Source organism: Moschus berezovskii, chromosome 6 (assembly GCF_049115385.1).
Source record: "Moschus berezovskii isolate FMDL1 chromosome 6, NW_MosBer_1.0, whole genome shotgun sequence".
NCBI classification, from domain to species: domain Eukaryota; kingdom Metazoa; phylum Chordata; class Mammalia; order Artiodactyla; family Moschidae; genus Moschus; species Moschus berezovskii.
This window is the reverse complement of record NC_142465.1, coordinates 92,735,778-92,761,390: the sequence shown is the minus strand read 5'-3', so window position 1 is coordinate 92,761,390 and position 25,613 is coordinate 92,735,778. Positions and strand designations below refer to the sequence as shown.

Below are 25,613 nucleotides of genomic sequence, written 5' to 3'. Positions count from 1 at the left end.
TAGATGATGGCTGTGACATTTCTTATTTATTGATACGGCAGGAGATATTTTCATTTCATGCTCCCCAAGCTTTTACTTCATGACTGCAGCTGTGAAATCAAAAGACGCTTGTTCCTTGGAAGAAAAGCTATGACAAACCTAGACAGCATATTAAAAAGCAGAGACATTACTTTGCCGACAAAGGTCCGTCTAGTCAAAGCTGTGGTTTTTCCAGTAGTCGTGTATGGATGTGAGAGTTGGACCATAAAGAAGGTTGAGTGCTGAAGAATTGAAGCTTTTGAACTGTGGTGTTGGAGAAGACTATTGAGAGTCCCTTGGACTTCAAGGAGATCAAACCAGTCAATCCTAAAGGAAATCAATCTTGAATATTCATTGGAAGGATTGATGCTGAAGCTGAAGTCCCAATACTTTGGCCACCTGATGCAAAGAGCTGACTCATTAGAAAAGACCCTGACTGTAGGAAAGACTGAAGGCAGGAGGAGAAGGGGACGACAGAGGATGAGATGGTTGGATGGCATCACCGACTCAATGGACATGAGTTTGAATAAGCTCCAGGAGATGAAGGACAGAGAAACCTGGTGTGCTGCAGTCCATGGGTTCTCAAAGAGTTGGACACAACTGAGTGACTGAACAACAAAGCTTTTAAACAACAACAGCAAAGCTTATCAAGTGAAAGGAAAAGGAAATGAGAACCAACTGGCAGTAGAAGACTGACCCTAAACTATGAGGCAACAGCTGGAAAGCCTCGTGATAAACCCCCAAAATGAGAGGGAGGGGAGCATGGATGCCTTTTGTGATGTGAGACCTTGATCACCTGCTCAGGATGAAAGTGAATCAACTAGGTTGAACCTTTCACTGTTCCTGGAGCCATGAGGATCCTTTAAGAAACAATACACAATAATTGAGTTTTAGAAGGATGCACAAACTCATCCAGGGGACAAGTAGAACAAAACATGAAGGTTTTTCTTCTATCCAGGAATTATGATCATTGCCCAAAACTGAGACCAAAATGGGCTATAAGTTCCCCATCTTTTAAGTTCAGGAAGCTGCCAGAAGTCAGAGCAGCCACCTCTCTACAAGGCCTGTAAGTGATGGTACCTGACAGAGGAGCAGCACTGGCACCATGCCACTGAGCCACACTTGGAAGGTGTAGGAGGAATGAGCATCCCATTCCTGCGATGATGCCACTGCTTCTCCACTCTATAGAGAGGCTAGACATCCCTCTCCCTCCTTGCCAACTAAGGAAGAAGAGGGGTGGGGGAACAAAAGAACCACTTATCAAAGCCCTGAGGGTCTGCATTAAAAAAGAAACTGTCACTTCAGCCCAGATGCTTTGATGTGCTGGTCCTGCTGTCTGGGAAGAAGAAACAGACATGGAAAGATATGGTGAGGTTGAAGCAGAAGGTGGTGAAATTCCCTTTGGTATGGCAAGGACAGCATCTTTCTTCCACCTTAGAAGACTTCTCAGCAAGCAAAGGAACAGGGACAATTTGCTCTTAAAAGATATGGGCAAGGACTTCCCTGGCAGTCCAGGGATTAAGAATCGCACTTCCACTGCAAGGAGCACAAGCACGATCCCTAGTCAGGCATCTGAGCCTGTGTATGGTGCTCTTGGAAGAAAAGCTATGACCAACCTAGACAGCATATTAAAAAGCAGAGCCATTACTTTACCAACAAAAGATAGTCTAGTCAAAGCTATGGTTTTTCCAGTAGTCACCTATGGATGTGAGAGTTGGACTATAAAGAAAGCTGAGCACCGAAGAATTGATGCTTTTCAACTGTGGTGTTGGAAAAGACTCTTGAGAGTCCCTTGGACTGCAAGGAGCTCCAAACAGTCCATTCTAAAGGAAATCTGTCCTGAATATTCATTGGAAGGACTGATGCTGAAGCTGAAACTCCAATACTTTGGCCACCTGATGCAAAGAACTGAGTCACTAGAAAAGACCCTCATGCTGGGAAAGATTGAAGATGCAAGAGGAAAAGAGGATGACAGAGAATGAGATGGTTGAATTGCATCACTGATGCATAGACATGAGTTTGAATAGGCTCCGGGAATTGGTGATAGACAGGGAATTGGTGATAGACAGGGAAGCCTGTCGTGCTGCAGTCCATGGGGTCACAAAGAGTCGGACATGACTGAGCAACTGAACTGAACTGAATGGTGGCGTGCAGCCAAAAAAAAAAAAAGATGCAGGCAGCCCATCAGGGTTCACATGAAAAGCAGCAGTCACCAGGAGAAGAACTGTGAAATAGTCTTGTCCTCCCTGCACAGTGGGAAGGGAGTAGCTCTCAGGCAGGGGACGGACTGGGGCTCTGCAGCAGAGGGTGCCCTGCACACTCACACCCCAAATGCGTGCATGCGTGCTCACTCAGTCATGTCCAACTCTTTGCGATCCTATGGATTGTAGCCTTCCAGGCTCCTCTGTCCATGGGATTCTCCACACAAGAATACTGGACTGGGCTGCCATGCCCTTCTCCAAGGGATCTTCTGGACCCAGGAGTCAAACCCAAGTCTCTTCCATCTCCCACATGGGCAGGTGGATTCTTTACCACTAGTGCCACCTGGGAAGCCCTCAAAGCTAGCAGAGGTGGGAGACACACAAGAGTTTTCATTGTGCTTTAAAAGCAACATCACTGAGCTAAATAACAGAATAAGACTATTCCCAATAATCAAGATGGATGTAAACTGATAAAATCTGGCCAGGTTGGTCACAGATCCATTGGCATCCTAAAGGGGATTAAGGGTGAGGGTCAAGCGATAGATTTGACAAGGCGTAGTTGGAGCAGTTACCAGGAAAAGAATAAAATGACCATGCTTTTACCTACAAATTGAGGCTCCCCAATCCCAGTGGACACCTCCTACTTCCTGCCTCTCCAAATCCTGTTGAGCTCCCTCTCACTATGGCAGCCTGGCCAGAGGAGGGCAGATCAGCTGCTCATCCAACTTAGCTGGCTACTCCATCTCTTATTACATCAGCAATTGTTGTGCTTTCCCCTTATGTATCTTTTAGCAATGCTTTAAAGAGCTTTTCCTCTCTGACATCTCATATGTTGCATAGTTTACCCAGAGTCAAAAGATGTTACAGCACTGAACTGTGTACAGACCTCTGGGTGCATCTCCCCATGCAGGTCAAAACCTCAGCGCGCCGGAGGAGGAAGTGGGGCTCTCTCTGGACTCCACCGAATACAGACATACACAGCTCAGTTCTGAAAGTGAAGGTCAACCTACGTTTGGCTTTCCTCCACAAAAGGAATTGAGAGGGTTTTTGGAATCCATAGCTGTTCCTATAAATACTGTGTGCTTCTATGTTCTCTGCAGAAAGGCCCATGTCCTTCTGACTAACTTCTTTATTCCCAGGGCCGAGCAACAGCGCCCAGCACATAGAAAGCACTGAAGAAATATTTTCTGAAGGAAGGAATGAGTGGAGGAGGGAATGAATGAATTGGGAGTGAATATTTATGACATGGAATCTTAATATTAGGCAACAAAAGAAACTACCCTTGAAAGGTATTCAGACAGCTGTGGACAATCTAGTATCTTTATTCAGACAACAAATACTTCTTAAATTTGTAATGACCGTGATGAGGGATCTAAAACAAATTAAAACAAGACTGAATCTCTGACCCTAAAACACCAAAGCAATAATGTGTAAGTTGCTTCAAAAAGGCGCAAGGGGACAAGGACATGGACAGGAATGACAGGCAATGTCAACTCAATCATCATCACTCAACCTCCAAAAACCCAACCCAACCAAATATCATCATGGGGTTTTTCTGCCTTTTTACTGAACCTTCACCCTCCACTCATGTGGGTATGATCTGCTCCAGATTCAAGCTCAAGAGTTTTAATTTCAATAAACAAGAAAAAAACTCTTAACAGAGTCAGAAAATACAGCTGCTTTATTTAACACATTTGCAATTTTCCTTGAAATCTCTATAATGAAGCAAAAGTTCATTTTCCTTTTCTTTCCATTTATTATTTATTTAGCCACATCATGCAGCATGTGGGATCTTATTTCCCTGACCAGGGACTGAACCCGAGCCCTTGGCAGTGAAAGTGCAGAGTTCTAACCAGTGGACTGCCAGGGAATTCCATTTTCCCTTTTAAATCACAGTTTTATTTAACTGCTTAAGTCCTGGGAAAATGATACAAAGGATCTCATAAAGGCACTGCTTTAAAAAAAAAACTATAGTTGATTTACAATATTGTGTTAGTTTCAGATATACAGCAAAGTATACACACACACACATACACATATTCTTATCAGACTCTTTTCTATTTAGGTTATTACTAGATATTGAATATGGTTCCCTGTGCTATATAGTAGGTCCTTGTTGGTTATCTATTTTATAAATAGTAGCATGTATCTTAATATTAATCCCATCCACCTAATTTATCCCTCCACTCCTTTCCCTTTCATAATCACAAGTTTGTTTTCTGTGTCTGTCCATCTGCTTGCTGGAAAGTATGAAAACTCAAATTCAAAAAGATGCATGAAACCCAATGTTCACACCAGCACTGTTTACAATAGCCAAGATGTATAACTTAAATGTCCATCAATAGATGAATGGGTAAAGAAGATGTGATATATATGCTGCTAAGTCACTTCAGTCATGTCCACTCTGTGTGACCCCATAGACGGAAGCCCATCAGGCTCCCCCGTCCCTGGGATTCTCCAGGCAAGAACACTGGAGTGGGTTGCCATTTCCTTCTCCAATGTGTGAAAGTGGAAAGTGAAAAGTGAAAGTGAAGTCGCTCAGTCGTGTCCGACCCTTAGCGACCCCACGGACTGCAGCCTACCAGGCTCCTCCATCCATGGGATTTTCTAGGCAAGAGTACTGGAGTGGCTTGCCATTGCCTTCTCCGGTGATATATACACATATATATATATAATATATATGTGTATATATACACACACATATTTCTATGATGAAATATTACTCAGCCATAAAAAAGAATGAAATATTGCTATTTGCAGCAACATGCATGGACTTAGAGATGATCATACTAAGTAAAGACAAATATTATATGATATCACTTATATGGGGAATCTGAAAAAATAATACAAATGAACTTATTTACAAAATAAGGCACTGCTTTTTAAAAGTACGTGACAGACCATGCTAATGGGAAGGATAACCATGGCAGATAAAGGTACATGCTCCATTGCACTAAATAAATTCCTCATAGCTATTAATAGGCCTGCCATGCTCAGTAAGGGAAGACTGCCACTGTAAGTATCCTGTTTTGTGGGACTCTTTCTTAGCTGCTTTGGCTTCTTGAAAATTCCCTAAGGGGAATTTCATCATTTAATGTTAACAATCATTGTATGCCTGACTATTTACCCAATTGCTATCCACACTGAAATGGAGGAAACCTCAAATCTGCCCTTAGCCGAAGTCAAATTTCCTATGAACAACCAAACCAGTTATAAAGAACTGATGGTAGTGGGGAAAAACTATCAAGAAACCACTTTTAGAAATTCATACTTAGAAAATAAATAAATACTTAAAATTATACAAGGATGTTCATAAAAGCATTATTTACATAGGTGAGAAACTGCAACATGAATATCCAATAACAGTGGTTACTTAAATAAATTAACTCTCCCAAAAACGGAAAATCTTACAGCCATTAAAAAGGGATGATGTAGATCTACATACACTGTTACTACAAAAATATTCACAATGTACTGTCCAAATTCATTGTATACATACACAGGCATAGAATGAATAATCTAGAAGAACAGATACCAAAATATTGGCAATGTTTCTCTTTGGGTGAATACATGTCAGTCACTTTCACAAATAAAAACAGTATTGCTCTTATCATTAAATGTCAACTTTGAGAAAGAACTCTTTAAAGAGGCTTTTTGATTTTCCATATTCAGTATTTCCCTTGTGGCTCAGACAGTAAAGAATCTGCCTGCAATGCAGAAGACCCCAGTTCAATTCCTGGGTCGGGAAGATTCTTGGAGAAGGGAATGGCAACCCATTCCAGTATTCTTGCTTGGAGAATTTCATGGACAGCAGGAGTCTGGCGGGCTATAGCTCAAAGAGTCAGACACGTGTAAGCAACTAACACATTCAGTATTCACCATATATATGAAGAAATTTTAAAAGAATCTAACATATCCTGTCAATACCCTTTTAAAGGATCCTTTTGAAGAAAGTAATTTGTTCAAATAACATTTTTTTAAAAGCATAGGTAAATAATCTTTTTCCAAAATGAAAATCACAAAACTATCACAAGGTTGTAAGTTAAAAATTAATTATATGAGAAACTGTTACAGATATAACACTGAATGATTTTAAAAGGATATAAAACCAAATATACAAAATAAATACAATTTAGTTATACATTCACATGCAAACACAAAAAAACTGTTTACAATGAGTACTTCTGAAGGACAGAATTACGAGTGATTGTTTTCTTCTTTTTCCTACATTTAAAATTTTCCTACAGCCGGTATCTCTGACTTCCAAAATCAGACCAATAATAAACATTATAAATTTTTTAAATAAACATGAGGGATACAAAAATCATGTATACATTTGTCTTATTAATAATTGAAACAAGCACTTTGTTCAAAACAAGCCCTTTCTCATTACATTCACTTGGAAATAAATCTCTGGCTTGCAGTCTGTTACTTAAGCTTTGAATAATGGAGAGCTGTAGCTCTGAATTCATTTCGGCTTCCTCCTGGCACCTAATTAAAGGAGTGACACAGCTCTTACGGTCTTGGCTGATTCCCTCTCATGCAGTGCCATAGCCAGAAGACTGTCCAACAGAAAGGGGAGAAAATTGGTTGCTTCAAAACTCAGCATGATTACTTACAACAAACTCTCACCCTCGGAACACATGATTCAATTTCTTAGTGACTTAACTAATGACACTTGATGCAACTGTAAATTCTATAAAATCATAAACCATGTCTAACTTTCATCGGCACCTAAGTGGCACACAGAAGCATTTACTAAATGTAGATATAGGAATGAATGAATGAACCGGTGATTTATGCCAGGGGCCTGCACTCTCCCTTAAAATTCTCCTGGCCATTTTACAGCAGCCTTCATTCTAACACTATGGAAGAACGATATCATAAGGTCACATTTTATTGTCATCTATTCTATTAACTAAAAGTGTAATAATAGGCATAGGATGTGGCTCAGGAAGCAGCATTTCTCATCATTATGGCTTAATAATTAGCAATTATTCAGCACCTAATCCTCTCAAGGTAAAACCTGCCACCCACAGCTAAGGCTCAGAAAAGCCAGATAAATTTTTCAAGGTCACAAAGCTAATAAATGACAGAATTAGGATTAAAACTTGATTCTCTGGGGCTCTGAAGTCCAGATTCTTTCCAGGTGGGAGCATTTTGTCATCTCGCCAAGCCAGGTTGAGGATGGCTACAGACTGTACACTAATTATCTCCCTTAATTAACATCATAAACCTAGGAAGTGGGTTAGCAAAGTACACCATTTTTCAGATGACATAACAAAGGAACTGAGAGGTTAAGCAGCTTGCTCAAGGTCACACAGCTCCCAGAAGAGACAAAATAGAATGAAAAAGTTAAAAAGGATTTTCCTGTAAATAGATCAACTTCATTGTTAAGGACCACATTAATGATACATGCATAGTCAGCATCACTTCCAAAATGATCCACAGCTGTGATGAGAGAAATGACCCTTGAGGAAAAAAAAAAAAAAACTGATTTACTGAGTTGCTGCCTAGGCATTTTACAGTATGATAACCCTGCTCACACTCAAAGAGTCTGGACAGTCTGAGGACTCAAGTTTAGGATGCCTGCCAAAAGTTCCCTCTTTGCTTTTTCCCAGGCACCTTTTAAAATAACCACTTAAGAGTTTAAGCCTGCGAAAAGTTCCAGACACCCCCAACTCGCAACCACCTTATAAGTAATAGATGCTTGTTACCCTGCTCTGATACTTTGGCCATCTGATGTGAAGAGCCCACTCACTGGAAAAGACCCTGATGCTGCCAAAGGCTGGAAGCAAAAGGGGGCAGCAGACGATGGGATGGTTGGCTGGCATCACCAACTCAATAGACATGAGTTTGAGCAAATTCAGGGAGACAGTGGAGAACAAGGGAGCCTGGAGTGCTGCAGTCCATGGGGTCGGAAAGAATCGGACACGACTGAGCCACTGAACAATAGCAATAAAACTGCTCTCTTATTCTCCCGTTCCTAGCCTGGGATGGAGGGCAGCCCCACCCCCAGCTCACAGCGCCCCCTGGCTTCTTAGATCTGTAAGTAACATATCTTGGACTCGCCTTTCTCTGAGTGTTAAAACCTTGTCCTAAATCAATTCGACCATGGGTTTCTTCTCCCCAAAATGGAAACTGGATGCTGACGGAGGTACCTGCCCTCCCAGTGGGAAGCTTATGTTGCTTCCTTTAGCAGGTTCCAATCTGCATGTTCTTAGTTTGATACAACAGCTCTGGCTTCCAAACAGAACTCTGTCAGAAGACAAACTGGCCATGCTAACATACACAATTATCCAGTTGATCCAACTAGCTTCCTAAACATGCCTCTGCAAAATGAAGATGAATAGGCTCTCATATCGCAAAAAGAACAAAAAAAGACCCTACTGGCAAGGCAGAAGACAAAGGTATTACAAATGTGTCTAATATTTAATTAAAAGTTATAATCACATTAACAAACAAGTAAAATATATATTCTCTCCTAATCTTTTCCCTGGACAAACATACCTATATGACAACCTGGAATGCCAGATTCAAATTTAGGCCTCTCAAATCCCAGGGCATTTCATACTGAAACATGGCAACACAAGGAGACCTTCTCCCCACATGTGTACACATGAATCCCTCTAATCCCATAGGCAAGTTGTTCTCACAGCCTCCCATTCTCACAAAGAGCTCTTCCTTGTCTGGGGGTCTAGGAGTACACATAGCCGTGGGGCAGTCACCCTTAGGATGGAGAAGGGGAAACGCTTCCTGGGGGCAGGCAGGCTACAAAGACCCCATTGAGCCTTGCCTGACGGAGAAGGGGTGAGACTAGAAATGAGCAAAGTGAGCTTCCCCAAAACACAGGACACGAAGCATGGGCTCCTCTCGCCAAGGTCTAAGGCAGTGACTGACAAGCTCACATACAAGCTTTCAAAAGACACAGATGCTTATCATAAATCTCCCCAAATGTGTCCCGGGGTTCCCTACCCTTCCCTAAGCAAGACCTGGCCATCTATCAAAGTACCATTCATTCACTCCTCCTTTGGTAGTCCGAGCATTCAGTTTGCATTTCACTGTTAATTGCATGATGTTTTCTGGATTTCTTAAATCCCGTCAACTGGATTGGTTTTGTTTCTCTAAAGTAGTGATTCCCAACCAGGGGCCGTTCTGCCCGCCACAGGAAGTCTGCAGGAATATCTGGTTGTTTCATTCAGTGGACCGAAGACATGGGTGTTGCTGAACATTCTACAATGTACAGGACAACCCGCCAAAACAGTGAATTATCCAGCCCAGGATGTTAGTGGCTTCCCAGGTGGCACAGTTGGTAAAGAATCGCCTGCTGTTGCAGGAGAGACAAGAGACACAGGTTTGATCCCTGGGGGGTGAAGACACCCTGCAGTAGGCCATGGCAATACACTCCAGTATTCTTGCCTGGAGAATCTCAAGGGCAGAAGAGCCTGATGGGCTACAGTCCGTGGGGTCACAAAGAGTCGGACACGACTGAGCACACACACACACACATATACGGGTGTTAGCAGTAGACTAGGAAACTGTTCTAGAGGAAGAACTCTTAGAAATTACAGAGGATGCTGTTTACTCCTTTGACCCCACACAGCCAAGCAGAGTGTCAAACCTCAATAAATCCTTGCTGGTTAACTAACTGGCTAACTGGGCGCACTCCTTTATAAAATGTTCATTCACGCAGTAACTCAAGAAAAACGAGTGTGACAGTAACCATGCTCAGCTCCAGGTACACAAATATGAAGGAATTGGCAGAAAAGGCAGACAAATAAACTGGTACTTTTAATACAGCTTGAGAAATTACCCGATACTTATATATTTATCTGTTTATTATGTCTCCCCTCATCAGCCTATAAATCTCCAGGAAAGTAAGGATTCTGTTAAGTTCACTGTTGTGGTTCCAGCACCTTCTATGGTAATAGTGGTAGAAACGTAGTAGATATTTCGGGTCAGTGGGAAAAAAATGCAATAATCAGCATAATGTTTTCTTCTGGTTGGTTTTGTTTGGTTTGTTTTAAAGAAGAGTCTAACACAGCCTGGGGGAGAAGGAAGGAAAGTTGCCTTGAGGGAAGTTAATGTGAACTAAGCACTTATTACAGTGGGCTCTCGGTACCCTCAAGGGATTGGTTTCAGGACTCCCTCCCAACTCGCTACCCTCCCACCCCCACCCAGCTCCCAAAATCCTCCAGTGCTTAAGTCCCTTATGTACAATGGCTAGTAGAGTCTGCCCTCCATATTTGCGGGTTCTGCATCTGAGGATTCAGCCAACCACAGGTCTTGAATTTCGACCAGAAGCTGGTTCAGCCTGTTGAGGTGGAGCCCACAGATATGGAAACCGTGGACACAAAGGGCCAACTCTATATGCCAGAAACAGTTCTCAGCATGTTCAACGCACTATCTATTTTAAAGCTCACAACACTTCTACAAAAAGCCAGCCTTTATGTGTGAGGAAATGGACCATGAAGGCTGATTAGCTCAAGAACAAAACAAACGGTGGAATCAGGATTTGAACACAGCTAACTTCGGAAACTTTGTTCTTAATCACTGTTAGGCACTATGGAGAGAGGAGTGAGGATTGGCCCCATGAAGGCTGGGCCTTGTGGTCTTGAAAGAAAAGATTCCAGGTAGAAGGAATGGTACAAGCAAAACCAACACAGCCTGGCTTGTTTCAGGGACTGTAACCTTTATCAATCTGACTAAATCATAAAGGGGAATACTGATGAAAGATGATGGCAGAAAAGTAATCATGGCCAGATCGTAAGAGACATCAGCAATGCTTCATTTCCCCAAGATTATCAGGGAACAAGCATTTGCTTAGAGTCTAATAGCTCTAGGTGGAATCCCAACCCCATCACTTTGTGAATGGTTCTCTCTGAACCTCCATTTCCTCAACTGTAAAACAAAGAATGCACAAATATAAAGTGAAAGTGAAAGTGAGGTCGCTCAGTCGTGTCCGACTCTTTGCGACCCCGCGGACTGTAGCCCAGCAGGCTCCTCTGTCCATGGGATTCTCCAGGCAAGAATACTGGAGTCGGTTGCCATTTCCTTCTCCAGGGGACAAATATAAAATGCTTTATAAAATAGCTATGGAAGGTCAGTTTTCATTCCAATCCCAAAGTAAGGCAATGCCAAAGAATGTTCAAACTACTGCACAATTCCACTCATCTCACACGCTAGAAAAGTAATGCTCAAAGTTCTCCAAGCCAGGCTTCAACAGTATGTGCACCGTGAACTTTCAGATATTCAGCTTGGTTTTAGAAAAGGCAGAGTAACCAGAGATCAAATTGCCAAGATTCCCTGGATCATCGAAAAAGCAAGAGCGTTCCAGAAAAACATCTATTTCTGCTTTATTGACTACGCCAAAGCCTTTGACTGTGTGGATCACAACAAACTGTGGAAAATTCTGAAAGAGATGGGAATACCAGACCACCTGATCTGCCTCTTGAGAAATCTGAATGCAGGTCAGGAAGCAACAGTTAGAACTGGACATGGAACAACAGACTGGTTCCAAATCGGGAAATGTCACCCTGCTTATTTAACTTGTATGCAGAGTACATCATGAGAAATGCTGGACTGGATGAAGCACAAGCAGGAATCAAGATTGCTGGGAGAAATATCACTAACCTCAGATATGCAGGTGACACCACCCTTATGGCACAAAGTGAAGAAGAACTAAAGAGCCTCTTGATGAAAGTGAAAGAGGAGAGTGAAAAAGTTGGTTTAAAGCTCAACATTCAGAAAACTAAGATCATGGCATCTGGTCCCATCACTTCATGGCAAATAGATGGAAAAACAGTGGAAACAGTGGCAGATTTTATTTTGGGGGGCTCCAAAATCACTGCAGATGGTGACTGCAGCCATGAAATGAAAAGACGCTTACTCCTTGGAAGGAAAGTTACGACTAACCTAGACAGCATATTAAAAAGCATAGACATTACTTTGCCAACAAAGGTTCATCTAGGCAAGGCTATGGTTTTTCCAGTAGTCATGTATGGATGGGAGAGTTGGACTGTAAAGAAAGCTGAGCACCGAAGAATTGATGCTTTTGAACTGTGGTGTTGGAGAAGACTCTTGAGAGTCCCTTGGACTACAAGGAGGTCCAACCATCTCATCCTAAAGGAAATCAGTCCTGAATATTCATTGGAAGGACTGATGCCGAAGCTGAAACTCCACTACTGTGGCCAGTGATGCGACAAGCTGACTCATTTAAAAAGACTCTGACACTGGGAAAGAATGTGGAGGCGGGAGGAGAAGGAGACGACAGAGGATGAGATGGCTGGATGGCATCACCGACTCAATGGACATGAGTTTGAGTGAACTTTGGGAGTTGGTGATGGACAGGGAGGCCTGGCATCCTGCAGTCCATGGGGTCACAAAGAGTCGGACACGACTGAGTGACTGAACTGAACTGAACATAGCACCATGCACATGACAAGGGCCTAACAATTCTTTGGCTTTGTTGTCACTGTTACCACGTCAGGTGCCAAGAATAAAGTCTTGCACATAAACCCTGAACAGAAGTTTATTTCCGAGGAACAAACACAGTGGGTAAGGACCTGACAGAAGAGACAAATGCCACTCTCCTCATGCTACTTAAGGACCTTTCAAGTGGCTCAGCGGTAAAGAATCCACCTGCCAATGCAAGAGATGCAGGAAACACGGGTTCAATTCCTGGATCAGGGAAGATGCCCTGAAGAAGGGAATGGCAACCCACTCTGGTATTCTGGTCTGGGAAATCCCATGGACAGAGGAGCCTGGTGGGCTGCAGTCCATGGGGTCCCAAAGAGTAGGACACGACTGAGCACATAACACAGAACATACTACCTGACTGTTTAATCAGAAGCATCAAGAGTTGCCTCGAACGTTTAACTTTCTATGATAGGGCAAACTGATTTATATATCTTTCTACCGCTATGTGGATGAGAAGGAAACTTTCTGTTTAGTAAAACTCTTAAAGCTTGGTTACTTTCTTGCTGCTCCCCATCCTCCCGGGGGATTTGTCAAAGTTCCCCTCTGAGGGATCAGCACTTTACAAGTTCTAAGCTTGGAGAAGAAAATCACAAAAGTAAGTGGAAGCACAAAAGGCAAAATGGAATCTGAAATTCTGATGCTTATAAACCTACCAAACACTTTCTTTTGTCCTCACAGTATTTTACAAGACTTTAAACCATCATATTCTTTCCTCATATGTTTTTGTCAGTCACCACCCAGGAGGAGGTAAGCTGTCTCAAAGAAAGCAGCTGTCCATCCTGTCCACTGCTAACCTCGAGGGCCTAACTCATATCTGGTGCACCGTAGTCACTCATTAAATATGGGTGGACTGACTGGCTGCAATTACAGAACTTTCCAGGCAAGAGTACTAGAGTGGGTTGCCATTTCCTTCTCCAGGGGATCTTCCCAACCCAGGGATCGAACCCGGGTCTCCTGCACTGTAGGCAGATGCTTTACCGTCTGAGCCACCAGGGAACCCATCTGTGAATATGGGCTCCCCTGGGGGCTCAATGGTAAAGAATCGCCTGCAGTGCAGGAGCCACAGGAGCTGTAGATTTGATCCATGGATCAGGAAGATCCCCTGGAGGAGGGCATGGCAACCCACTCCAGTATTCTCGCCTGGAGAAACCCATGGTCAGAGGAGCCTGGTGGGCTACAGTTCAAAGCATCACAAAGAGTTAGGTGCATGCATACATATATGAATATATGTATTTATGTCAATACATACACATACATCATTCCATGGTTTATGGATAAATGTGTATATATCCCCACACATAAGTATACATTGTACATTTATGTACATGTGTTTGTATTTGTGCAGAAGATTTGTCAGACTGGAAAACACAGATACCTGTTTCCCAAAGTTGTGTCTCCTTAACACAACAAAGGCTTCTGGCTGACCTGTTTCATCTTTAACAAACATATGACAAATTTCATAGCTCACAAGGCTTCCTTCATAGCTCAGTCAGTAAAGAATCTGCCTGCAATGCAGGAGACCCCAGTTTGATTTCAGGGTCAGGAAGATACCCTGGAGAAGGAAATGGCAATCCATTCCAGTATTCTTGCCTGGAGAATCCCATGAAGCCTGGCAGGCTACAGTCCATGGGGTCTCAAGAGTCGGACACAACTTAGCAACTAAACCACCACCACATGACAAACGTAGACAGTGTATTAAGAAGTAGAGACATCACTCTGCCAACAAAGGTCCGTCCAGTCAAAGCTATGGTTTTTCCAGTAGTCATGTATGGATGTGAGAGGTGGACCATGAAGAAGGCTAAGTACCGAAGAATTGATGCTTTTGAACTGTGGTTTTGGAGAAGACTCTTGAGAGTCCCTGGACAGCAAGGAGATCAAACCAGTCAATCCTGGATATTGGGAAGTCAGTCCTGAATATACATTGGAAGGACTGATGCTAAAGCTGAAACTCCAATACTTTGACCACTGGATGTGAAGCACTGACTCATCAGAAAAGACCCTGATGCTGGAAAAGATTGAGGGCAGGAGGAGAAGGGGACGACAGAGGATGAGATGGTTGGATGGCATCACCGACTCAACAGATATGAATTTGAGCAAACTCTGGGAGATGGTGATGGACAGGAAGGCCTGTCATGCTGCAGTCCATGGGGTCACAAAGAGTCAGACACGACTGAGCGACTGAACAACATTACTATCTACGTACTAACGATCCAGATGTTAAAAAAATCAATTAAACATTCAGAGTAAAAAAAAAAAAGACTTAACAAACAATGATACTTTGACTATCTTTCAAAATCCTCCTCCCTGTTTATTAGCTCCAGTGTAAAGGGGGGGATTCTTTGCCAATCTGCCAGGTGAAACATTCCAAATTCTTCTGGCCTGGCCAAGTGTCCTTATTTAAGTTGTAGCATATACAACTTACAATTTACAACAACTGGAATGATACTATTAACTGGTTATATGTGCCAGACACTGGGCAGTCAGTGTTTTGTTTTGTTTTTTATTTAAACCTTACACCAACTCTGCAAGGTAGATATTATTATCTCCATTTATTCACAATCAAACTAAAACTCAAAAAGATAGAGTAATTTGCTGAAGATACTCTGCTGTTTACCTAGTCATGGCAGTCTATAAACTCAGGATTCGACTCTGAAGCCCAAACTTTTTCAGCTCGCCAGGCTCTTCTGTCCATGGGATTCTCCAGGCAAGAATACTGGAGTGAGTTGCCATTCCCTTATCCAGGTGATCTTCCTGACTTAGGGATCAAACCCGGGTCTCCTGCACAGTAGGTAGATTCTTTACTGCCTGAGTCAAGTAGCATGCATTCAACGGTACCTCTTACACAGTTTTATAAACACTAGCTTTGAGAGATATGTGTTCACATAGTTTTTATTTGTTGTAGTTGTTCAGTCGCTAAGTCATGTCCGACTCTTTGCGACCCCATGGACTATAACATGCCAGACTTCCCTGTCCTCCACTATCTCCCTGAGTCTGCTCAAATTCATGTGGATTTTCATAAGTAATTTTCTGCACAGAGAGACTAGCCCACATGCCAGCCAAGCACACTGAACATCACCCCAGGCTACAGACAGCAAGAGGCAAGTGTGTCTCAGGAACAACCCGCCTGAGATTCTCAGAAAATGAAGCATTTTCCTCTTGATGATGTCCTCCAAAAGAAATCCAGTCTCTAACAGAGATTCATTCTTGCTCCTCCTATACAAAAAAATGGGCTCATTCATTGCAAATGAATGGGAAGTTCTGAACTCATTTCCTTATATTACTTGAAATGAAAGTGCTTTCTGTCTTTAGAGCAAAGAACTGCTGCATGCTATGCCCTTTGAGTAGAACAATCAATACCATGAAGGTGAGAGAAAATGAGCTTATATATTTTTATGGGGAGTGGGGTTATTTTTAAACTTAATGATAGCAGAATTCTAAAGAGAGCAAAGGAAATTCCCAGTTTAGAGAATTCCGCTGCCTTTCCCTGCAAGGATTGGCTGTTACCTCTTTGACCTTCTTTCCAGAAGCAGGCCTGAGAAAGGGAGGGAAATCATGTTTTCAAAGTTTGTTTGTTTTCTTTTTTAATTTGCAGATGTTTCTGAGCATTTGTAACAGCTGTGAAACTGTTTCAGTAGGTTCTCACCTGGCCCTATACTCCTTTGCTCCACATAGGAAAGCACTGTCTACCCCCTCTATATCCTCAGACCGCAGCCATCACAGGAAGAGCCAAGCGCATCTTCAGCTGAAGGGTCTGAAGGTGAAAGGGGGCCCTGACAGTGGGAGAAGCACCAGGGTGTCCCTTCAACATGGCTAGGAGGCCCGAGAAGAAGCAGAGGGAAGCAGGTCTGCCTCACCTCGAGTTTTCCCACACAGTCCCTCCTGCCAAGAACTCATTTTTAGACCCTTAACCTGAACGTCCCAGAAAGGAAGGGAAACTTCGACCTCTGAGTGATCCTCAGAGTTCTGATTTCCAAGCTGGTTTTAGTTTTGTGTGTTTTCTGATTTCAACTCCCTGCCTAAAGCACATCTCCCGGTCACCAGAAGACAGCCACCGTGTAAGCCGAGCAAAATTGCTTTATGTGACAAAAATTCCAGCTCTGATCCCGCAAAGGTACATGACCTTGGAGGCAATTAACTCCTCCTTCTGAAGATTTAGTTTTGGGGAGGGTACAATGAGGATATAATATCCATTATTAGAAAGTTGATAAAGCCCCAGTAAAAATCACCCAGTCCCTGACTCTTTAGCAGACAGGGTTATCAACGAGCGTCCTGTGTTTATTATGGGCTCACTGCACAAAGCAGCGGAGCCAGGCTGGGTGTCCATGTTTTCACTGTCCACGACTCCCTTGTTAGTGACTTCTCTTACCAACCATTCACCAAATCCCAGGAAGATGCCTGGTACCTGCTTCTAGTTCTCCACTGCTCTGAACTTCTACAGAGCCCGAGATACATTCTGATTAAGTTCAAGGGACAAAGTTAGCCTAGCTTCTTCTTCCCCTCGGTCATCGGCAAATCGCTGACTACCATTCAGGCTTAGGAAGAAAGGCGAAAAGACTTTCCATGGCCAGGGCAGGTGTCCGCCCATCTCTCCGGGTTAAGGTCTGGGGAAAGGCCACCTGCCTACCGTCTCCAGGTTGGGGAACGACAAAGAAAGGGAGGAGGATAAGAAGATCGGGATGAAAGGGCCGCTGCGAGGCAGTCCTCGCCGGTGACACTGTCCTTGGCGCCCCGGGGAGGAAAGGACACGAGTGGGGTGGAGCCGCGAGGGCAGGAGTACCTGAAGATTCCGGCCGCTGTCCGGTTCCTCCTCCACGCAGTGCCCTGTTGCAGAACTCCCTGCACGATCTCCTTCTCGTCCGGCAGCCGATAGACAGGGAAGACGTAGAGCCAACAGATGACCACAACGCAGAGGGCACTGGCTCCCACGGGCAGCCGGGTCCGCGGGAACTTCCACGCCAGGACGGCCATGGCCCCTCTGGATGTGTGTCGCCGGGCCCGCCCGCAGGGGCTCATCGCAGCCCCGGGGGTCCCGGGTGGGGGTTGGGGGCGAGGGCCGGAGCCTCAGCACCAGGCTAGGCGCAGCGGCAGCGGAGGGTCCCCCCACCGCCAGCCCCCCATGCACACACACCTTCCGCTTTCTTGCACGCACTGGGACCCCCGCTCCTTGGGCGCCCAGGACCCCAAAGGTCAGCGCAAAGATTTTTTTTTTCCAATGCAACTTTTCCAAGGATGTCTTGCTAGGGGAAGTGGCTGGGGAGCAAGTCACGAGCTATGGCCATGGTCGTTTCTCCCTGCAGAAGGCGGGCGCCGGCGGGGTGTTGCTCCCGCGGGTTCTGCAGCATCACCGTCGCCCTCGGCGTGGGTCCGGGGAGAGGCTCGGCTTCCTCGCAGACATCTGGCCCGCGGCGTCCCCTTGCGAGCGATGCTCCTGCGCCCTTCGCCGCCTCTCCCCGCCTCCCGCGCTGCTGAGCCGCCAGGCACCCCCCCCGGCCCGCCCCACGCCGCCCCCTGGACGCGCCAAGTCCTTGGAAATTTCCACGGCGGCCGGGACCGCTAGCCCGCCCCGGGCTTCTCCTCCCGGCTTGCCAGGACCCCCGCTCCCCACCCCGCCCGGAGAAGAAAAGAACTCGCTCTCATCAGTGGATTCAGCGGCGCGCCGCAGCCTTCCGCGGCGCCCGGGACTTCGCAGACACACGCCCGGGGATTGGTGGAAATCGAGGTCTCCCTCCTTCCCCCACCCGCGAAATTGCCTCCTTTGACCCGTTCAGATCCGCGACGCTCGGCTGGAGAGCGAACCCCCCTCTCCCTCCCTCCGGAGGTAGAGCCAAACAATACAATAAAAACAATAAATAATAACCCCCCTCCCCCAAAATGTATACATTCAAATCCCTGAGCGTGGCCGAGGCTGGCGGATAGCCTGACCCTGCGACACGCAGCCGGCTCGCCGGGGCTGTCACCCCGCCGCCGTCACCCTCGGCTCTCTCTGACTGGTTGGTTATTAACCCGCAGCGAGGCGCGAGGAGGCCGGCAGAGACTGAGTCCTTGCTGGGCCCCCACCCCCATTCCCCGGTCCCGGAGCCGCGGCTCCGGCGGTGCCCGTGCGCGCGCGCAGGCGGGCACACACGCTCGCGGGCCCGCGCGCCGGCGCGCGCACGAGGAGGCGCTTGCACCCCGGGGTCCTCCGCCTCGCCGCCGCCCTGCGGGGAAAGGCGCTGCCGCATCCACATGTGAAATCGGCTGGTGGCCGAGCGAGCCGACCTCGGGACATGACCATGTCTTGGAGGCACCGTCGCCTTCTCTCCCTGTTAGACGACAGGGCCCTCTGTTCCTCGACGTCTTTCTAGCTCAACCGACCAGCTTATCGCAACCCCGACCTTGGAAAAGTGCCACCCGCCCGGGCCGGCATCGTGTCTGCTACCATTGGCGGCCGGGCGAATAGCGCGGCTACCTCCTAGCGGTTGCCTGTTCTGTTTGCTTAGGCATCGCGTCAAGCATGAAGTGTGCAGGGACAAAGAAATCCCGCAGCCTGCTAACGGGGTCGCCTTCGTCGTCAGGAGACCACGATTTAAGGCCATAGCTTCAGCTGCTCAAGCTCACTTTGGCTGCCGCGTCCCTCATATCTACAGTGACTGTTAGGTGGCCTGATGTATCTTTCTCTACTGGGAGATGGGACTTGAGAAGTTGATAGAAAGTTATTTATCAAAAATCACCACCAAAGTTTTATCTTCCCTCCAAGGCCCACTGCCCTCCTCCTGCAAGCGTGCCCCAGAAATCCCTCCTACTTACTTTAGGCAAATCAAGAGAGACGAAAAAGAGCGAAATCGCAAAGTTATATCTTACACAGTGGAGCCTAATCCAGAGTCTTTGAAATAATGATTACCTGAAGTCCAGCATTGGAAGGACTGATGCTAAAGCTGAAGCTCCAATACTTTGGCCACCTCATGCGAAGAGTTGACTCACTGGAAAAGACTGATGCTGGGAGTGATTGGGGACAGGAGGAGAAGGGGACGACAGAGAATGAGATGGCTGGATGGCATCACAGACTCGATGGACATAAGTTTGAGTGAACTCCGGGAGTTGGTGATGGACAGGGAGGCCTGGTGTGCTGTGATTCATGGGGTCGCAGAGTCAAACACAACTGAGTGACTGAACTGAACTGAAGTCCGGCAAAGTACCCAGCCCACCTTCTTCTGCTCTGGGAAGGGAATTCGGGGAACGGGGCGGTCCAGGAGGCCAGGGAAATGTGTCCCATAGTTGCCAGACTGCTTAAATCATATGCCTCCTTTGTTCCAGTGATTTAAATCAAACCCAGACTATCCCAATTTCTCTTTTTTTCCCCCTAGTCCAAGGGATATGCCTATTCCAATTTAAAGACTACAAATCAATAGGACAGCAACCACAAATATGGTATGGTTATGAAGGGGCTGTGTGAATGTTTCCCTATTTAAAAAATGCAGCAAAGTTGTGCCTTAAACTGAGGAGCTTCTGTGATGCAGTGTGCTGTTTTTCCTTCTTCTGAAAACTAAGATTCTATTTCCCTACAATCCAGCCTCATTACCTGCTTCTCTGGAGCATGAACACTGAATCTAGGCGGACCATTGCCTGTCCTCCTTCCAAGTCACACAGGCATCACTTTTGTCACTGTGTTTTTTGGTCTGTGTACTTCTTGCATGGGATATCTTTTTTCTCCCTCCAAACAAATACAGTGCATTATTCAAGGCCAATCCAAGGAGCTAGGAATTTCTCCCTCTCTGTGTTCCCAGATCACCTAAAACACAGACTTTGTGTGTAGGGACTCAATAAACATTTCTGATTTCTGCTTCTATTCCCTTTGACCTCCTGATCTGAGTGTCTGTAGTGTTGCTTGTCTCTGACAGAGGATTAAACATTTAGATGTGTCGTGTTGTGTTGCTAGCATTTTTCATATGTAGCTTTGTCTCAGCAACAGGGCAGTAAGAATATTGTATATCATGTATCAAATAACAAGCCTATGCTTTTCATCCAAAGGAGGATCAATCTCTGGGGAAGAGCAGGAACAATATTTGACGTGTTTTTCATATTCCTCCAGGTGCCATCTCAGGCTTGAACACATATATACTCAACAAACAATTGTCGCTTGATTACTTTCTTAATAAATCTGAGCATCTCAAATTTATTCTGGCTGTTGCTAAGGCAGCACTGTTTAAGGAAAGGTATAAACCCCCATCGGAGAAGGCAATGGCAACCCACTCCAGTACTCTTGCCTGGAAAATCCCTTGAACATGGACGGGGGAGCCTGGTGGGCTGCCGTCTATGGGGTCACACAGAGTCAGACACGACTGATGCAACTTAGCAACAGCAGCAGCAGCATAAACACCCATGTTTAATATTTTAAATAAAATATTTTACCTGATATTTAGCTCTCTGGCTTATATGACTTTCAGTAGGCAGTTTAGGTGTTGTTTTACAGTTCTGCATCTGAGTACACACAAGCGGGGTTTGCTCTATAAATGTCTTTTACTGGACCAGTAAACACCACTGGCAAAACTACCTGATATCATAAGTAAACTTGACGGGGCAGCACTTTTTTGACATTGGAGTTGTGAGAGCTGATCTAAGATACATCCATCACAGAATTGAAGCCGTGGAGAAGAGAGAGAAAAAGAAAAAGAGCCCCTCTCACTGAACAGTCAAGAGAGACCAAAATGCAGAAAGATGATCAGAGTGAATGGGTCAGGTGCAATTTACAAGTTAGCTTGGACACTAATGGTGTGTAGAGAAATATTAATAGTCACATAGAAGTATCTCATTAGAAGTTTAAAAATTCAAAAATGTCATTCTTTCTTCAGTCTCCTCTCAAGATCTTGTTGTTAGAATAACTTGGAATGAAGAGAAAAAAACATGCCCTTTTCACAACCAGTTACAATACCGAAGTAAATAGGGTTGTAACGTGAGAAAGACTCCGAATAAATGCATTTGCTTATCTTTACTCCCTCTTGTGACCTCGCTAAAAGGACAGTAAAGGAATAAACTCAAGAAAACAAGAGAAAAGGAAAGGATACATAAGCAGAAAAATGATGTCAAGAAGTTCACAAGCGGGTAAGCAATTGAAGAATGATAACTGATTTATCAGAATGGAGAAAACTCTGGGCCTTCAAGTGATATTGTGTGTGTGTGTGTGTGTGTGTGTGTGTGTGTGTGTGTAGGCACCTAGGATGGGGCAGTATAGATTGACGCCAACAAGAGTCAAACTAATTGGCACGATGGAGTTCTTCAAAGGCTCAGAAAATAGAAGTACCTGTTACCTCTGAAGATGGAGATAATGGGTGAAAGAAAATAAGAGGTTCGTTTGAAAGTCTTTAGAAGGAAGTAACTGTTCTCTAGGAACAGTCGTGTCCTCTAGCTTGGCTTAACGTAAGAGACCAACTTTCTATAGAGACTGACCAGCACAAAGAAGAAGACCTACAGGTTGTGATATATGCAGGCAGTCTCCATCCAAATAGCCATATCCCTACCTCACACCCTGTGGTGAATCCCATCAGTTCAGTTCAGTTCAGTTCAGTCGCTCAGTCGTGTCCGACTCTCCGCGACCCCATGAATCACAGCACGCCAGGCCTCCCTGTCCATCACCAACTCCCGGAGTTCACTCAAACTCATGTCCACAGAGTCGGTGATGCCATCCAGCCATCTCATTCTCCGTCGTCCCCTTCTCCTCCCGCCCCCAACCTTTCCCAGCATCAGAGTCTTTTCCAGTGAGTCAACTCGTCGCATGAGGTGGCCAAAGTATTGCAGTTTCAGCTTTAGCATCAGTCCCTCCAATGAACATCCAGGATTGATCTCCTTTAGAATGGACTGGTTGGATCTCCTTGCAGTATAAGGGACTCTCAAGAGTCTTCTCCAACACCACAGTTCAAAAGCATCGATTCTTCGGCGATCAGCTTTCTTCACAGTCCAACTCTCACATCCATACATGACCACGGGAAAAACCATTGCCTTGACTAGATGGACCTTGGTTGGCAAAGTAATGTCTCTGATGTCTCTGCTTTTTAATATATTATCAAGGTTGGTCATAACTTTCCTTCCAAGGAGCAAGCGTCTTTTAATTTCATGGCTGCAATCAGCATCTGCAGTGATTTTGGAGCCCAAAAAAATAAAGTCTGACACTGTTTCCACTGTTTTTCCATCTATTTCCCATCAGTAGTAAAGGTCAATTCACACAGACCCACTGGCTTCTTTGTTAGGCTTCAATCTTAAATAAGAGTGGGGAGTCAAGGATATAAAAAAAGTACAAAAAAAATCAACCCAGAGTGGGAAAAATCTCCAATAAAAACTATAATAAGATCTTCACAGGGTTAAGAGACAATCCATGAAGCAAGAAAAAAAAAAAGACATATTCAGATGATCAGATTAAAAACACAGTAAACACACACAAACATAAACAAAATTCATAGAAGAGTTGAAACACAAAATTGAAGAAGTCTCCTAGAAAGTAGATCAAAATGATAAAAGAAAGCAAAAAAGAACAGACTCAAGCAGAAAAATAAACATCCAAAATAATAGGAATGGAAGAGAAAAAAACTAGGAGAAAAATTTCAAAGACATACTTAAAAAGTCCTAAAATTAGAGTCCATCAAGGACTCAACCTAAGGAATAAAAAAGACCCACAACAAAGGATATATGACAGTGAAATTTTAGAAAGCAAGGAAGAAAAAATTGTGAAAGATTTTATTTTTAACACAAAAGACTGGAAATAATGATGGTATTAGATTTATCAAAAACAGCATTAGAAACCAGAAGGAAATGGGGTTAGGTCATCAAAATTCTTAAGGAATTTTTTTATAGTTCTCAAGTTCTCTGTAGAGTCAACATATGACTCAAACCTGAAGGTAGAATAGAATTTTCAAATGCAGATTTCAAATTTTCAAAAGTCTTAAAAATTTTACTCCTGGGCACTCTTTCCTGGTAAGATACTGGAAAGAGTCCACTAAAATAAGTTTACCAAGGAAAAAATGAATTAAGGATCCAGAAATCCAAGGTTCTCATACAAGAGGGGAACAAAGGGAATTCCTAGGGAAATAGCCTCAGACCAGAAGAACAATTAATAACTTCTGGTTTTAGCTCAAAAGTAACTTGGAAGTTGTAACTCCCATCCTTTCCAGAAAGCTGAACAAGCTGTAAATCAACTTCTGTTGCACCATCAGAGAACTGAGGTCACAAGGCAAACCACCAGTCTGGAGACATAGGCAGATCCAAAGTCAGAGCTGAGATCTGTTTATTTGAAGTAGAAGATGTGGAGCCAAAAACTGGTCGGAGCAAAGCATCATAACTTGGAGTTGGTAAAAATGGAATTTCTGGAAGTTGACTGTGGACTAGCAAGAGTCAGAAACTCCTAGAAGTAATAATGAGGTGGGTCCCTATTTTGTAAATTTCAACTCCAAGAATTCCACCAGGCTCTCAGGGTAAAAAACTGAGAAAGATCCTTTTAAGGCTCTGGTAGGGGTAGAGAAGAGTAACCATTGTAAAATATGCTCAGAAGATTCTTGATAGCAAAGTCCTATCATATCTCTATCACATCTAGAGGAAGAGCACTTCTCCCATTTTAACCCACAGGTATCTTCCTGCCTCGATTAAGCTGAGAAAACAAAACTATGTAACATTTGTGAAGTTACAGCCCAGGGACACAGGTCTTTGATCATAATATCATGGAACGTTTGCCCTCCTCCATACCTTGTGCTGTGCCATACTTAGTTGCCCAGTTGTGTCCGACTCTTTGCGACCCCATGGACTATAACCCACCAGGTTCCTCTGTCCATGGGGATTCCCCTGGCAAGAATACTGGATTGGGTTGTGATGCCCTCTCCAGGAGATCTTCCCAACCCAGGGATCAAACCCAGGTCTCCTGCACTCCAGGCAGATTCTTTACCATCTGAGCCACCAGGGAAGCCCAAGAATACTGAAGTGGGTAGCCTATCCCTTCTCCAGGAGATCTTCCTGACCTAGGAATTAAACAGCAGGCTCCTGCACTATAGGTGGATTCTTTACCAGCCGAGCTACTGGGGAAGCTCCTTCTATCCCTTCAGTTCAGTTCAGTTCAGTCGCTCAGTCGCGTCTGACTCTTTGTGACCCCATGAATCACAGCACGCCAGGCCTCCCTGTCCATCACCAACTCCCGGAGTTCACTCAAACTCATGTCCATCAAGTTGGTGATGCCATCCAGCCATCTCATTCTCTGTCGTCCCCTTCTCCTCCTGCCCCCAATCCTTCCCAGCATCAGAGTCTTTTCCAGTGAGTCAACTCTTCACATGAGGTGGCCAAAGTATTGGAGTTTCCGCTTCAGCATCAGTCCTTCCAATGAACACCCAGGATTGATCTCCTTTAGAATGGACTGGTTGGACCTCCTTGCAGTCCAAGGGACTCTCAAGAGTCTTCTCCAGCACCACAGTTCAAAAGCATCAATTCTTCGGCGATCAGCTTTCTTCACAGTCCAACTCTCACATCCATACATGATCAGGGGAAAAGCCATAGCCTTCTATCCCTTACCACCAGACTAATAAGTTTCTAAGCAGAGGATATAGCTGAAAAGTTACAAGATGCAAATTCTCTCTGAGGAAAGCACTTAGGGGAAGCCCCAAGTCAATGCTGCTGCTAAGTCACTTCAGTCGTGTCCGACTCTGTGTGAACCCATAGACGGCAGCCCACCAGGCTCCACCATCCCTGGGATTCTCCAGGCAAGAACACTGGAGTCGATTGCCATTTCCTTCTCCAACTCATGAAAGTGAAAAGTGAAAGTGAAGTCGCTCATTTGTGTTTGACAGTGATAGATGAGTTAAAACAAGTGATGTTAGAGCAATTTGAAGCCAATAGCACTTTCGAGCTACTAAACATGGGCAAAAATTCAGCCAAATTATCACAAAACTTTACACTAAAGGCCTAATT

General features: G+C 44.7%; 1 protein-coding gene across 1 annotated transcript in view; it reads right to left on the bottom strand.

Moving 5' to 3' along the window:
- The window catches only part of ST8SIA1 (ST8 alpha-N-acetyl-neuraminide alpha-2,8-sialyltransferase 1), a 180,610-nt gene extending 162,495 nt beyond the window's left edge, over positions 1-18,115 (bottom strand). Inside the window, exon 1 of the mRNA XM_055394160.2 lies at positions 17,476-18,115. Coding sequence (XP_055250135.1) covers positions 17,476-17,711 — 236 coding nt within the window. The 5' untranslated portion in view covers positions 17,712-18,115. The remainder of the gene's footprint in view (positions 1-17,475) is intronic.
- Positions 18,116-25,613: the final 7,498 nt, after the last annotated feature.